The 14,968-nt window shown below is 44.1% G+C and overlaps 2 protein-coding genes across 2 annotated transcripts in view; one reads left to right on the top strand and one right to left on the bottom strand.

Moving 5' to 3' along the window:
- Window positions 1-3,250, bottom strand: part of LOC135905686 (A-type potassium channel modulatory protein KCNIP1-like) — a 348,523-nt gene extending 345,273 nt beyond the window's left edge. Inside the window, exon 1 of the mRNA XM_065436651.1 lies at window positions 3,118-3,250. The gene's annotated coding sequence lies outside the window, so the exon portion shown is untranslated. The remainder of the gene's footprint in view (window positions 1-3,117) is intronic.
- A 2,218-nt stretch (window positions 3,251-5,468) lies between these two features.
- Window positions 5,469-14,568, top strand: eIF3k (eukaryotic translation initiation factor 3 subunit k). Its single transcript, XM_065436652.2, has 8 exons — window positions 5,469-5,695; window positions 5,787-5,885; window positions 5,971-6,091; window positions 6,913-6,987; window positions 7,839-7,902; window positions 8,365-8,439; window positions 8,504-8,629; window positions 14,348-14,568. Exons 1-8 carry the CDS (start codon window positions 5,586-5,588, stop codon window positions 14,377-14,379), a joined length of 702 nt encoding a protein of 233 aa, XP_065292724.1. The 5' UTR covers window positions 5,469-5,585; the 3' UTR covers window positions 14,380-14,568.
- Window positions 14,569-14,968: the final 400 nt, after the last annotated feature.

Genomic DNA, 14,968 nt, shown 5'->3' with positions numbered 1-14,968 from the left:
CGGACCTACCCTTTTATTTACTATACCTCGCTCATAGTAATTTCTCAGTACATTCTTGATGAAAATAGAAAACTGTTGTCACGTGACGTGCTTTCGGAGTTTGCTCAAGTGCGTGAAATATGGTTCTGCGCACCAAAATCTACTTTGGCGTGAGAAATGTTCGTCTTCAGTATGTAGTATTCAGTATGTGTTTATTTGCAATTTCGGACAGACAAAGTGCTTTGAGCGCCCTAAAATACTTACGAAAGTGCCGCGAATGCATGAACCGTTCTTATACGGGCGAAATTACCATTCTACTACATTAAAATTACTCCATGCCGATTACCACGTTTAGTGGAAAAAAAAATTTTTCAGAACACACACCTGAATACGCATGCCGGATATATCTGGTACACACGGAGTGCTTATCCCGGAGAAAAAAAATTTACAAAGCGGTGATACAGTGACGGTAAGTTCTTGTACGCTCAGGCGCCGATAAAAAAAAAGCTGGTGAGAAACCATGCACGGGCTGTTAGGCTGACGCCTGTCATGAGGCAAATAAACTATAACGTCTCATTTATAACGTGCCTACAGAATCACCATCTATCATGATCGCTTTTTATTCCTGCAAAGTTATGCTTGATTGGCGTTCATCGGAATTATCTTACTTTATTGTCCTAGAGGCTTCACTTGACAGTGAAAATTCTCTTGCGCCAATACATAAGGTACGAATTTGCTGGGGGAAAAAAACACGACACACATACCAAAATATCGGCTTTTGGTTCACTTTCAGCCATGATTTTCGTGCTGAGGTACAGTGCATGTAAAGATACAGTGAAGATATATAGTGCACAACGTGCCTCAAATAGGCATGTTTGTGGGATTTCCACTTCCGTCATTTTATTTCAGTGTTTTGTTTTATGCGTGATATGATTTTTTTTTTTAATTCGGCACTTGAACTCCACGCTCGGCATAGTTCCGTAGTACGTACCTCATCAACGAGCGACGCAGTGGCCCTAGCGTTTCAGGCTGGACTGTGGCTGGACCCGAAGGTTGGACATTGTTGTCTAGTCCCAAAAACCATTGTAACGTTGTTGTTTCTTAAAGCGAAAGCTTTACTGACCGCGAACTTGCGATTTCACCGTGGCGGTGATCCGAGGAGGCACATGACATCACAACGCGCGCCTCGCCGCAGATATTTCTCTCTCTCTCTCTCTAGTCACTACTGCGCATGCGCCACTAGTAGCACCGAGCCACAGGTGTTCCGCCGCTGCGCAGCGCCACGCCTTTACCGCCGCCACCGTTTGGTATGACGTCACACCGCGTTCCTCGTTGTTGCGCTCGCCTCCGCTCGCTTCGCCAGCTGCGTCGCATGCCTGGTAACATGTCGGATGATTGAAAAGGAGAGCTCGCGTGCGCCGCAATCATAGTTGAGGCGGCAGTATGGATGGCGACAATTCTGATAAGCAGGAGGAGGCCTGGAATCGACATCGGAACGAGATGAAGAGGAAACGAATCGCCCAGGAAACAGACGAACAGCGCACCGAACGACTGGCTAAACGCTGCAACACAGCTAGACGACCAGACTAACCTGGACTTGCAATCAAGATTAACCAAGGCTAACCATGCTATGCCTTAGCTTTCGCCACGTGTATCCTGGCATAGCCGAGCTAAGCCACTGCCAATTTTTGCCTTGTCTTCTGTAGTGTACCCCCCAACCGATCTCGACATGCACTGTATTTGAGAAAGTGACATCATTCTGAGCGAAGCAAGGATAACGTGTCCAATTTAAAGGAAAGTCTGCCTGCGAAAACAGGCTTCAAATGAAATTTTTGGCAAATCAAATTGGACTCTTGCTGCCTGGAGTAAGTATAGAATAAAAAAAATGTGTTTTTCTTATTCTATACTTACTCCAGAAAAATGCGTCTGTTGTTTTCTAAGGGCCCGTGTTCAGAACAGTACACGGGCCCTTAGAAAACAACAGGAGATGCGTTTTTCCTCCAGTGCACAATAAATAGGCAAGAAATGATGATGACAGTGATTATGTTGTGGTTCTAACGCGATAGCGTTAAGGGCCCCGTATCGCAAAAAAAAAAAACGGCGTTGGCTTCCGGCGTACTGCATTTGGCGTCCAGCGTCGGACGCCCCCTCTGCAAAATATATTTCGAACCCCGCATACCCAACCACGCAGGCCTTCCATGCGGCGCAAGGAAGTTATCGAGCTAATTGAATTTACCAACGTGAAATACGTAGAGAGATCGTAAAGTACGATTTACACCTAACCTACGGACATAATGGCGTGGGATTGTAATTTGAATATACGACAAAACGTGAATATGTTACGCGGAAACTCAAACACAGACCCTGTTTTAACGCGGTAGCATTTTCCAGCTGCCGCTCGAGGTCTGTCTCAGTAGGTGCGGCGCGGCCCCCTCGGTTCCCTACACACCATCAAAAAAAAAAAAAAAACCACTAAGCTCGCCTTCGTGTATAGCTTACACTGCCAGCGTTTCTCGGTGAACAATACGGTTACATAATCTGCAGTTGCCGAATGAACAAAAAAATAAAATGAAGAAATAATTTGAGTATCTCCAAGCGACGGCAAACGTTACCTTGGTTCCGTCCGGCTACGTGGCATTGGCATATTTTTAAACTCTGGCTAAAGTAAGCTGGGACACCCTGCATACAGGAAATAACTGCGAGTATTGGGGCACTTTTCTGATACAACAGCAACTAAAGAAACCAAACATTCATAAAAAAAAACTTAATAGCACTCTTCATGGCAAGGGGGATCGCCAGTCCGCACTTATTTAGCATTAAACAGATTGTACTTGTATTACTGGTATTATTAAATACATTTTGCCGACAAAACAAATAACATTGCACCTCGTCTGTAATACATGTGCTCAAAAACTTGCGCACCCCAAAGCTCAGCCTAAAGCAAGGTAACTGAGCAATAAAAACATGCACGCACTCAAGCCCTTCGGTACAAATAATTCACCAGGTGGGCTGCCGTCATGACGAATGGGTCGAGCGACACTGCTCCCGTGTCACAGTGCACTCTGGCTTGCACATAACTGGTTTATTCACGCAAATTGAATGCCTGCTCAGAAAATAAAGTGATATACTTGTGCTTACCGTCTGTCATTAGGAAACCTGAAAAGCTTCTCAGAAGTGGAATTCCCGGTGCTAGAACGCCACAGAGACGCGCAACGCATGTGATGCCCCGATTTAGCCACTTTCTAATGCTTGGTTCGTAGCTTGGCTGTTCTTGTTTCCGGCGTCTTCCGTTTCTTGCACGCCTGATCAAGCTCCTCTGTCTTATCTTTCCCATCTACATACATGGGACGACAATTGAAGCAGACGACCAAGCGCGATTCCACTTGTGATATCGCTGAGCGAGTGGCAAGGGTGAGCGGGGGTAAGCTCGGCGGACGTACGACGACAACCACTTCTCCACGCTTCGCCCGATTTAAAGTTCACAAAAAGAGGAAAAGAAAATAAGTTAGCCATCTTGGAGGCCACACACAGCAGATGCAGCTACGCGCTGTGCAAAGATGAACAGATTTTTTGTCTCTGAGGTCTCAGACATACGGGATATTCCATCTATCATGCACCCAGATTTAAAATATGCAAATGCCACGTAGCTGGACAGAACCAGGTTAATGCTGTTTGCCGTCGCTCGGAGATACTGCGAGTACCTTTTTTTTTTCATTCGGCCTAATTGTATTAGTCTTAATTAATCAACTTCTCATAAATGATAATTAGATGTAAAGTGTCAGTGATAAAATTGTAGATCAAGGTGAAAAACTCCCGATGCAGCGTTCCGTGGTGTTTCCGATCGTGAAAGAAGTCCGCGAACTTTTAGTAAACGCAAAATTGCCGCGCGCGGCAATTTCGTTTATTCGCGGGCTTAATGCTTTGAGTCTTTTCATACTTCAAAACGACTCATGAACATGTGAGGAACCAACGCTGGCCAAAGTGCACCTAAAATATGCTGTCAACGGAGTTCGCGAGAATGACACGTTCGACGTATCGAATTATATACTATTCGATATGTATATGTTAGACGTGTATGTTATATGTTAGACGCGTGTGTTATAACATACGCGTCTCTGTGTCAACATTACCAGAGTCACGGACTCTGACATTAACCCGATGAGAACTCTGATATAGCAAAGTTCTGCTTATGGCCACGCATGTTAAGAAGAGCGCATGCGCTCCAAATTCGAAAGCGAAATCGCAGCATCCACTATTGAAAACGTTCCTCCATTTGCAAAAACAAAACAGCTGTAAGCGCTCTTTTCAAATAGTGTTTAAGTGTAAAATACAAATGGACTACGCATCCACGTGAAGCGAATTAAGTGCTGATTTCATAAACTCGATCATACCGTGCTTCTTTAAAAATATATTCTATGACCATGATGATTTGTGCTGCTGCCACCATACGGATAATTAATTGAATACAGCAGCAAAATCAAACGACGAAACAAACGAAATTCTTAGCGATCTTACTTTTTAGGCCAGAAATTGTAATTCTAGGCGTAATTTATTTGCACGAAAGTGAGTCTGCGTTCGGCGGCGTTGTAGGCAGAGAGGTAAGAACTGTTGCGCACAAGCACTAGCCGTCGATAACAGGGAAAATAAATATGCAAACGAATACAAAATTACGAGAGTGAGTGCTATCGGATGAGAGGCAAGAGGCAAGGACAGGCGAAGTGCATAGAAAGAACGATGAAAGAAAGGACAGAAGTGAGATGTGAGGGAGATGGCAATGGTTACAGAATGAAAGGGAGAAAAAGAGACAGCGAATCCGTGCCCGAAGCGGAGTCGCTGGCCATGCAACAACGCCGAAGCAAAATTGTGTTTATTTATTACAGCCCTTCGAACAGGAAGCCTTGTTCAATTTTCCTGCCAGAAATTGGGCTTCGTCTGGTGCTGCCACACAGCGGTCGCTTCGCGAAACGTAGTCATGCGTGAGTTTGTGAAATGGCCACCGCCTGGCCACACTGTTTCGAAATTAGGGGGAAATGAACTTTTACGAGAAGCGTACACAAGAAGTAGAAAGTAATTGTGCGTCTCTTTCTTTTTCATGAAAGCTTGATTTTAAAAGGGCGCCAGTTTATATGTTTCAAAAGCACGAGTTGTAATCTACAACACATGCCGCATAGCAAATGGTAAGAATTAGTGACGTAGAGCCACACGCTCTTTGTGGACATCTGCGGAAATTCTGTAAGAAATGCGTTTACAGCGCCGCGTCATATCTGTAGATTTATAAAAAGTTATAGCACCATAAACAGCTTAAAAATTTGAAATAATATTTTAAGTTATTGCACAAACTTTTAGTATATTGCAAAGTAATTAAAAGACAACTTATTGATCAGATTTTATTTTTTGTTAGGGCGCTGTAGTAGTAATTTTAGTGTAGCTTTCCGCATTAGCACTGCCTCGATTGTCACTCTGCTTCTTGCACTAAACATTTTTAAACTACATTGTTGGCGCCGCTGTTGTTGCACGGTCTCCGTGTTTTCTGCGACCGTGTGTCAAGAATCCGCGACGGCTGCGATCGTAGGTTGTTAGCCACGTGTTAATAATCGACAGAAATAATGGCTTTTATCGGTACCGACTACTCGAAACAGCCGCTACAGCCGCTCGGTATGCCGCACGCCGAAGCAATGCGGCACCAAGTAGCGCAGATGTTGAAAGGCATCGACAGGTAAGTAGCGGTGCGCTCTTTCAACTGGGGCGCAATCGCTCGGACATTCACATGTAGCAGCCTTTCTTACCTTGTGCAAAACCGTCCGCAGGTATAACCCTGAGAACCTCGTCCGGCTCGAGCAGTACGTGGGAGTTCAAGCTAGCGAAAACGTCTACGATCTGGAGGCAAACTTGGCAGTGCTGAAGCTGTGAGTGTAGCCGCGCGTAGCGGCGTTTTGGGATGTGTATTCCAGCTGGCCGACGCGGCGTGCCGCCGCTTTCCACATTTCGCAGTTACCAGTTCAACCCTGTAAACTTCAACAAGGATGTGGTCGTCGCCATCCTCCTCAAGGCACTCACCAACTTGCCCCACACGGACTTCGTGCTCTGCAAGTGTCTCATCGACCAGGAAAAGGTCTGCACTCGAATATGCTACCTTCGAGACTATGTACGGCATGTTTGTGATATGGCAGCGCTGAACCCTTTTGGTTTCCATATGATGAAAGTGGTGGTCGGTTTGAACAAAACGCCATTGTCGATCTGGCCTGCTCGTGACAACATTTATCAAACCACTCATCTTGGATCTTATTATTTCCTGCCTTGATACACCGCCTTCTGCTCCGTGATGTTCGTGTCGACTGTGCTGTACCTTATCTCCTCTCGCCAAATAGTTGATGCTACTTCAAGTACACTACGTCTGCGTTATCTAGCACAGAGCATTCAAATTGCAAAAAGTGATAAATCCAGAAATTTTCAAAACTTTCGAACTTTAACTAAGGTCTTTAACTAAGGGGTGAAGTGGAACTAGCAGCGCAGGGTGAATTGAATATGTAGGCACTTCAACTTGTCAGTTCTTGTTCAGAGACGACGCAGCATTCTCGACTGCAGTGGAGGGTGCCTGTGACAAAAGTGATAGGCATTATGAAGCTATATTCGTTTCATACAGTAGGCCTTACAATAATCGTACTGTACTTCCACCATTTTATACAGTCACTCTGGTAGCTAAATTCTGATGGCATCACGACAAACGTGAAAGCCCCATGTACCGAGACCTTAACACTCCCGCACATTTCGTAGCACAAGGGCTCGATTCAGTACATCTCATATGAACAATTATATGCCATCTTCCTTGCTATTCCTCCAACTTCACTATATTCTGTTAAATACACAGTGCTCAGGAAAGAGCAATGATAACCTCTTTTTTATTATTGTATTAACATTTCTTTTCTTTTTCAGCTTTCAGACAAGGAGATTCAGCTGGCATTACATTTGCACTACCTGCTCGAGATGTGTGACTTCGAAAAATTTTGGGTAAGTGGAGCAGGCACTCTCGTTTAATAAGAAAGTTGCATAAAGGCAGAAGCTGTATTGTGATGCGACATTGGCATCTGTTTCAGGTTGCTGATTAGTCATGCGATTGTTCTTAAACTCTTTCACTCTGTAGGTTAGTCATTACGCCTTTACGTATTTGTGGGAGTGGGTGCTGGCCTTTGGTGCTAACCTTTGGTGCTGGTGTATCCCTGCCAACATTTATGATTATCTCAGTGACACCAATTATTCTTTAATTGTGTTTAGTTTGGGACATCCCTAATTTTAACAGAATATGTTTACAGTCACCAACTAAATTTGAAAGGTCTGATTTTCTGGATCTGCTCAGATATTAAGCCCTACCCACGGGCCCACCAACTACTCCATCCACATAAACAGTATATAACAGAACCTGAAATTTCGGCCACCAGTACCTAAATATTTCAATGATTTACTTCACGAATATTTCCATTTGTCTGTGGCACAGATCATGTTAATTGCTAGTTGAGCACAGTGTCCCTCAGTGGCATTTCTAAAGATGCAAAATATGAAAATAATTATAAACCAATAATGTCTTCTTGAGTAACCGAACAATTCTTCGTATTTTTCAGCACACTTTCTTATATTGTATTGGAATCAAGCGCTTTTCAAGTTATAAAATGATAAGGATCTCAGTTCTGCTGATAAGCAAGCGGGATGTATGCACGTCATCTGTTTCTGGCTTCTAGCTACTATCACTGCAGATTCTCTCCAGTGCATGATGTGTCAAAACAGTTATAACAGTGTGTCTTCTGTTTTGTAACTTTTGGTTCATGGCGGCAGGCTGTTTGAGTGGCATCATTTCTCCACTGCAGGAATCGGTAAAGGGCAAGGCACTGTTGCAGACCATCAGTGGATTTAATGACTCCGTCAGAAAGTGTAAGTTTCAAGTTCTCCCACTTTGTGCTTTGCTGGTTAGAACCCTTTTTTGCCCCCATTGCTTCACCAACTTCGTGTTCAGAAACAGTGAAGTCACTGTTTCTAAAAAGGTTCTCGTTAGCAAGGGTGATGTGGTGCAAGGAATGATAGCTCCTTGCCAGAGCAGCTTGAAGCAGTTCTCTTTACTGGTTTCAGTTTAAATCTAGCTCTAACCTAACCAAAACAGAATTGTACTTCTTTGATGGTTCAGGTACAGAAGAGCATTTCGTCCACACTTCAGTTCGGGTTGCACGCCATTGTCGATTGTATTTTTGCATGCAAAATGCACGTAAATGCTAGACTACTATGCTGCACAGTTCAGGTATCTGTCCTTCTCTAAAACAATTACACTTCCATTGAAAATTGTACTAGAGTCGCGCAACTTGTTTATGTGCATGTCTGTTCTCTATCGGCTGTGCACAGTCGTCTGCTACGTGGTGAACATGACCTACCAGCATATCGACAAGTCCCTGCTCTCGGACTTCCTCGACGTGACCGGTGAGTTGGTCCGGTGGTGTTGTTTGCTGCGGAAAGGGTGAATTGTCTGTGCTCTGTTTTGCAGGTCCGGAACTGCAGATGTGGATCCAGCGCAACGGCTGGCAGGATCTGGGCAACGGCTCGGTTTTTGTGGCCAACCAGGAGGAAATTGTCAAGACCAAGAACATCACCGAGAAGATCGATTTTGAGAGTGAGTGCGACCCTAAGCGAGACTAGGCCAAGAACATTGAGAAAGTTTGTTTTCGGTGTCTGTACCTGTTGTGCTAACATACGGGGTTGCAACGTTTGAGGCTAGCAAAGCTTGAGAAGAAGCTAAAGACTGTTCAGTGAGTGATGGAACGAAAAATTATGGGCAGAACGTTAGAAGACGGGAAGCGGGCATTATGGATCAGAATAGGTGACATTCTGTTTAAAGGGACACTAAAGGTTAATATTAAGTCAACGTGGACTGTTGAAATACAATCCCAGAAGCCTCGAAACGCTTGTTTTGTGCGAAGAAGATACTTATTTTAAGAGAAAATGCGTTCTGAAGCGTCCGCATACCTCTAGCACAGTTCAAATCACCCGCCCTCCGATCGAGGAGTATTGTCGTCATGGTCTCATAGTGACGTTGCGCCGTAGGTGAGTAAAATGCCTCCCGCAGACGGCGCTACGGCTTTTCTGCACAAAACGCAAACGCGCGGCCAGAGACAGAGCCAAGACAGAGCCAACAGTAGCGCGAAAGCGGAACTGTGGCTAGCGGAAGGGAAAGTGCACGACGATAAGCTGGTTCTTTATTTTATGACGTCAACTTCGACGCTCGTTGCAACAGATGACACTGACAATGACACATTAGCTTGCGACGCTAGGCTCGAGTTCAGCGATTTAAGCACTGATGAACGTGACCTGCTGTTGAGGGCTCGCGCTGCCGGCGTCGTTGCATACTACTATGACGACGGCCTGCTTTGAAAGGCGCTTCACACAACTTCAGTAAGTCGGCGTTGAACTCGTAATCCTCTGGAGGAAAGTGCAGCGAGCACACTACGTGATTTCTCGGCTCTTTGTCAGCGCGCTGTGGCAGAGGTACGGCACTTAACCACTTCGAACGGAGAGGTTCAGTCGTTGGCACACAGTGATAAGTAACATTCGATTCGCCGCTGCAACTGCCCTTGGCCAAGTTCCGCGGACCGTTCGCGCATCCCAGGACATCACATGGACGTGGCATTCTCGCTGCTTGTTCCAAATGCAAGTTTCGCGAGCCAGCAGGACCACCGCAGCACGACGCGATAAAGAAACAACTGAAACTCCAAAGCGCGCGCGGCGCAAAGTCGAGCGAAAACGAAACCTTTCGATCGCCCATACTATTCAAGGATAACGTCAAAATGTTATTTTTTCTTAGAATCGAATAGAAGTAGACAAGTAGCACTTTCTTCCGTCTTATAATTTAATGAAATTATCTTTTTAATACGAGTAGTTGAGTACTAGTGACATAAATTATGATGAGGAGTGCTTTCGTCATCGGGCTAGTACCGGAATGTCGCTGGGGGGTCTCAAATCGTGTCATGAATTTACATCAATTTCTCAGTTACTAAAGCTCTGTTTGCGATTATATTGTCACGAGAGGAAAAGCCAGTCAGTCAGTTCTAAGCGAACGGCCGTTCACAGTTCGTTTCTGCAGCAGCTACCACGCACACCTCTTCTTCCTCGACTTCTAGCGTAACTAGCGCGTGCCATTACCCCTGCTGCGTTTCTGCAGCAGCTACGCTGCTGCAGAAACGAACTGTGAACGGCCGTTCGCTTAGAACTGACTGACTGGCTTCTCCTCTCGTGACAATATTGACGCCTTAGACGTTCTAGAGCATTGCTTTATCACTTTAACTTGACTTTCTGGTAGCCTTTAGTGTCCCTTTAATAAGATTAAGAATATAAAGTGTAGTTTGGCAGGTAATGTGATGCACAGAGCAAATAGCTGGCGGTCTATTAAAGTGCTAGAGTGGGTGTCAAGAGAATGGAAATATAGTCGAGCACGACAGAGGATTATTTGGTGCGACATTATTTGGAAATTTGCAGTCATTAAATGGAGTCAGCTGGTGCGAAACAGGAGGAAGTGGAGGTTGCTTGGAAAGGCCATTGTCATGCAGTAAACATACCATAGTTATTTGACTATAATGTGGTCACGATTGTAAGGCGAGGGTGCAGTTGGGAGACCCACGAAAAAGGAAATATATGCACTAATATAAAGCGGCTTACAGTAGCTAACAAATTAAGTCGGTGGGGATTGCCTGAAAGAAAGACAAATTCACTTGGGAAAAGAGCAAGCGCCTTTAAGTCACGTTCACCACAAAGCATCTGAGTAAAGTGTTGTATATGCTTGTTTACATACAGTCATGTCATTTTGTATTTTGATAATTGCTGTGCTGTCGCCATACACAGGGGAAAGTACATGCAGAGTTTCGCTAAATTTGCTTCTCCTGGTAACTTGAACAGAGGTTGACCGTTCCCCGCTAGCAGAATGATTGTAGGTTTACAACTTCCATTGTGTGGCACTTCTCTCGATTCAACGCGCCTCGCGTCGACACAGGCAGCGAGTCTGGAGCTAGCCGATGATTCTGAGTGGCAATACTTTTGTAGCAAAGGACAGTGAAGCCACCCTAGACTGTGTAGCCATCGATTACATCGAGCAAGAAACACAAGTGTGCCAGCTCGCCTGGTTTGACTTCGCTTGTCTTGTACCGTTGGCTTTGGCAGCAGCTACTAGATTGCTAGGCAATGGACTAAGCCAGAAGCCTCCTTTCGGTTTTAAGGAGACACTTGGCAGTAAACCAAAATCTCTCCTTGCTCATAGCAACACCCAAGTTTTCCCCCCGTCGGTGCAGGTGTAGTCTATAAGTTTGAACACTGTACAACACGTTATTTGACGTTTTGGTCATCGTCATATTATTGCATACATGGGAGGCTAGTTCCTGTACCGCGACATGGTCCAAACAATTCAGCACATCTAAATTTTTCAATTTCTGCGGTCGGCAACTGCAACTGACTCGTAAAGTTTGTTCCTGAGCTTACGTAGAAAAAGAAAAGAACGTAAAATAAATGCGTCCCGGTAAACATCACTTTCTGGCATGCCCTACAACTGCTCTTCGCCCGCTGTTGCGCCAGTGGTTTGTTCTCTCAGTGTCTCGTTTCTGACAACTGTAATCAAAGGCATTCCCTGTATGTTTGTTTGAAGGCAAATACTGCTTAGCTTGTCAGTGTGTATGATTTGCAAAGTTTCGTTCTTCTTTAAAAGCTTAAGTGGTGGAAATATCATACATGTCGAAACAGCATCTGAACCCATGACTCTTGCATATAAGTAGGGTCTTTTGTTTTCGGGTTTTGTACTTTTTTAAATTCAAGGAGGAGGAGGGGGTAAAAATTGGGTGTTGTTTTTAAAAAGAGAAATTGGGGAGAATTCGTGAAATTTTGTCTGGCCGCTCGAAGTTTGAGATTCTTCGGTAATCTTTACAAACCATTAACACATGAAGTGGTCACCTTTTGGACAGGAACATTCTATTTAAACAAGCGAAATCGCTCACAGGAACATGTAGTGGCAAAGAGAGCTGCTTGTAAGTCTTGTGTATAACTCACCTCTGCAAATCTTTCTTGTAAGACATTAATAATATGCTTTAAAAAAATCACATTAATGAAAATGACATATTGAGACAGGTTTAGCGTCCCTACCTTACTTCGTTTTCTACCTGCCGTGGTTGCTCAGTAGCTATGGCGTTAGGCTGCTGAGCACGAGGTCGCGGGATCGAATCCCGACCACGGCGGCCGTATTTCAATGGGGGCGAAATGTGAAAACACCTGTGTACTTAGAGTTAGGTTCAAGTTAAAGAACCCCAGGCGGTCGAAATTTCTGGAGTCCTCCACTATGGTGTGCCTCATAAACAGAAAGTGGTTTTGGCACGTAAAACCCCATAATTTAATTTTACTTAGTTAACAAAATAAAAAATGTACAAAAAGTAGTGCCGCCATTCTTCCAGGAGGAGATTTTCCATCACTTACAAGCCCTTGTTGAAGTAAATTATCTACATCACATCAATCTTGACCACCTCTTGTGTCCATAGACCAGTTAGGCCTTTCGTCTGTGTCTTGTGTCGCCCTGTTTTACAGCTTCCAGATATACGCTCTTTCAACAATATAATGATATACCAACTAGGCAAATTAGCCACGATTCTTCGAACGTAACGTAGTTGGGTAAACATCCTCTCACTCTAGCAGCTGCCATTCGCAGTGCAGCGCAAAGTCATCGCTATGTTAATTCGCTTTCTAGCACATTACTGCTGTTTGCATTTATGTGACATGCGGGAAATGCGATGCAATGTGCCATTGTTATATTCATGTAGACATTGCGACTAAAGAAGCAACTAGCTTTTGTCACGCAAAGCTGTGAGGTGCTTAATCTACGTTATATTTATATAGGCCAGTTTTAAGTGAAATATTTTGATATAGTAATATTAGCATTATCTATATAATGATATATCCTGACCACTTGCTCACAAAAAGTAGGCAGCATTTATTAATTTGTTAACACATTTATTATTACATTTTACGAAAGGCCAAACCGCAGGAAGAAATCTGGAATCCAATTTTCATAAATTTTGTTTAGGGTTCAACAATAGCGAATTGTGAGTTTTACCCGAAAATGAAAGACCGTACATATAAGGTAGGTGGGGTAGACTATGAGACTAAGGATTTTGAGAAAGAATGTGGCCTTGTATTTGAATAAATAGAATAAACACAGTAAAATGGATTCAAGATGGTGGATGGTAGACATCTCTTGCATGACAGCATTGACGCTGTGCAGTAAACTTTGTGTGTATTACAGAGACACATATTTCACTTAACGTGTTAGAAAAAAGATTTTGCACTTACCACTGTGCCGTTCTTGCTGAAATATTGCAGAAAGATTGTATTTTGGAGTCTACGTCATTTCACTGTAAGCCATGGCACAGTTAATTGCCTGGTTTTTAAGAAAAAAAGTGCAAAGTTGCCTTCGTTTATGGGGAAGTGAACTGCTGCCACGACAGCGCAAGCATTAACTTGTTAACATTAACATCACCGCCTGCTGGCAGCTACAGAAAGTAGCCAGTCAGGGAGGGTTGCCGCGTGTTGCCCATTCCTCTGGAACATGCGGCAGCCCTCCCTGAAATGCTGCTTTCTGCAGCAGGCAGCAACACAAGTTTATGCTTGCGCCGTCCAACATATTTTCATGACCAATAACTGCACAATGATAGCTGAATCATCGCGGGTATCTTCACAACAGTCATTTTTCAGAAAATAATCACCTCCCTCGTTGACAGAGATGTCAAGGGTGGAGTCCGTGTCACTTGAAGCGGCTTGATGATTCTGAGCAACAAAAATCAGTCTGCAGTGATTGTTTCACTATCATGAGGAACAAATGCTGGATGCGCAGAATTCGCACAGGAGACAGCCTTTACAGCAGCTAGCGGCTTTACTTTTCCTGTGGTTTGTGCTCAGCCAGCAACAACTAGATCAACTAGGCTTTGCTAGTTTCGGTTTCAATGAGGCACCAGCGATGCATCAAAACAAAGCTACCACTCTTTTCAAACTACTTAATGGCCAAATTAGCTCGCAGTCATGATGGCCGAATTTGTATTACCAATCGGTGTGCTCTAAGGTGGCCAAATTTTTTGTCTACCTTATACATCAAGTCTATAGGGCCAATAGCAGTGCCATGAAGCTGTTTGAATGATCAGTCGGTGATCGTATGTGATCTTTCAGAACAGAAGGGTGGTTTAACGGTCTAAATTGACTGACTGCTTGCCTTTACTGTTCATTTTAATTGTTTATTCACATAGCTGCTAACCTTTGTGAGGTCTTCTTTAAAATCATTTCTAAAATCATGTCTTGTTGTATCTGTATGCAGGTGTCGAAGCTATTATGTCTAGTTGTCGCTGACTGCTAAACCTCTCTGCTGTGTGGATGGCTTCCTTGGCAACCGTGCCTTGCGGCAAGAGACCACTGCAAGTCGGGCCATCAGTCCTATCTACACTGCAGCAACATGGGAGCACTTCAGAACTGCTTTCTTTGCTACTGTAAATTCACCACATCGGAGGTGCTCCAAATACATGTGTGTGGTGTATTGAATATGTTTGTGTGTCTTTCTGCCCTCTAGTCGAGAGCCTTTCAGATGCATGGTGCATGTTTTGAAAGATTTGTTTCCGTGGTTTATCATGTTCCCTAGCAACCTTGGTCCTATCTGCAGGCCATTCCGCAATTTTGATCAACCTTGACTGCTGGACTTCTGAAAGTTTTCACATATTGCACCTTCGTCCACGCAAGCAGCCAACAGTAATCTGGGTTAAGAACTGCAATGCGCAGTGATTATGAAAAGCACAGTCCACCACAAAAGTGTGAAGGTCACCGCTATCATATATGAAACATGCCAGCATCTGTGTGTCAATATCCCACTCGACTACAGAGAGACTGGATTTCAGTAAAGCTGCCAACCAAGGTCAAAGAAGTTTTAACTATGACACGCAAAAGC

The sequence above is a fragment of the Dermacentor albipictus genome, chromosome 7 (assembly GCF_038994185.2).
Source record: "Dermacentor albipictus isolate Rhodes 1998 colony chromosome 7, USDA_Dalb.pri_finalv2, whole genome shotgun sequence".
Classification (NCBI taxonomy): Eukaryota; Metazoa; Arthropoda; class Arachnida; order Ixodida; family Ixodidae; genus Dermacentor; species Dermacentor albipictus.
The sequence above is the reverse complement of the archived record's forward strand: the minus strand, read 5'-3'. Positions and strand labels throughout refer to the sequence as shown.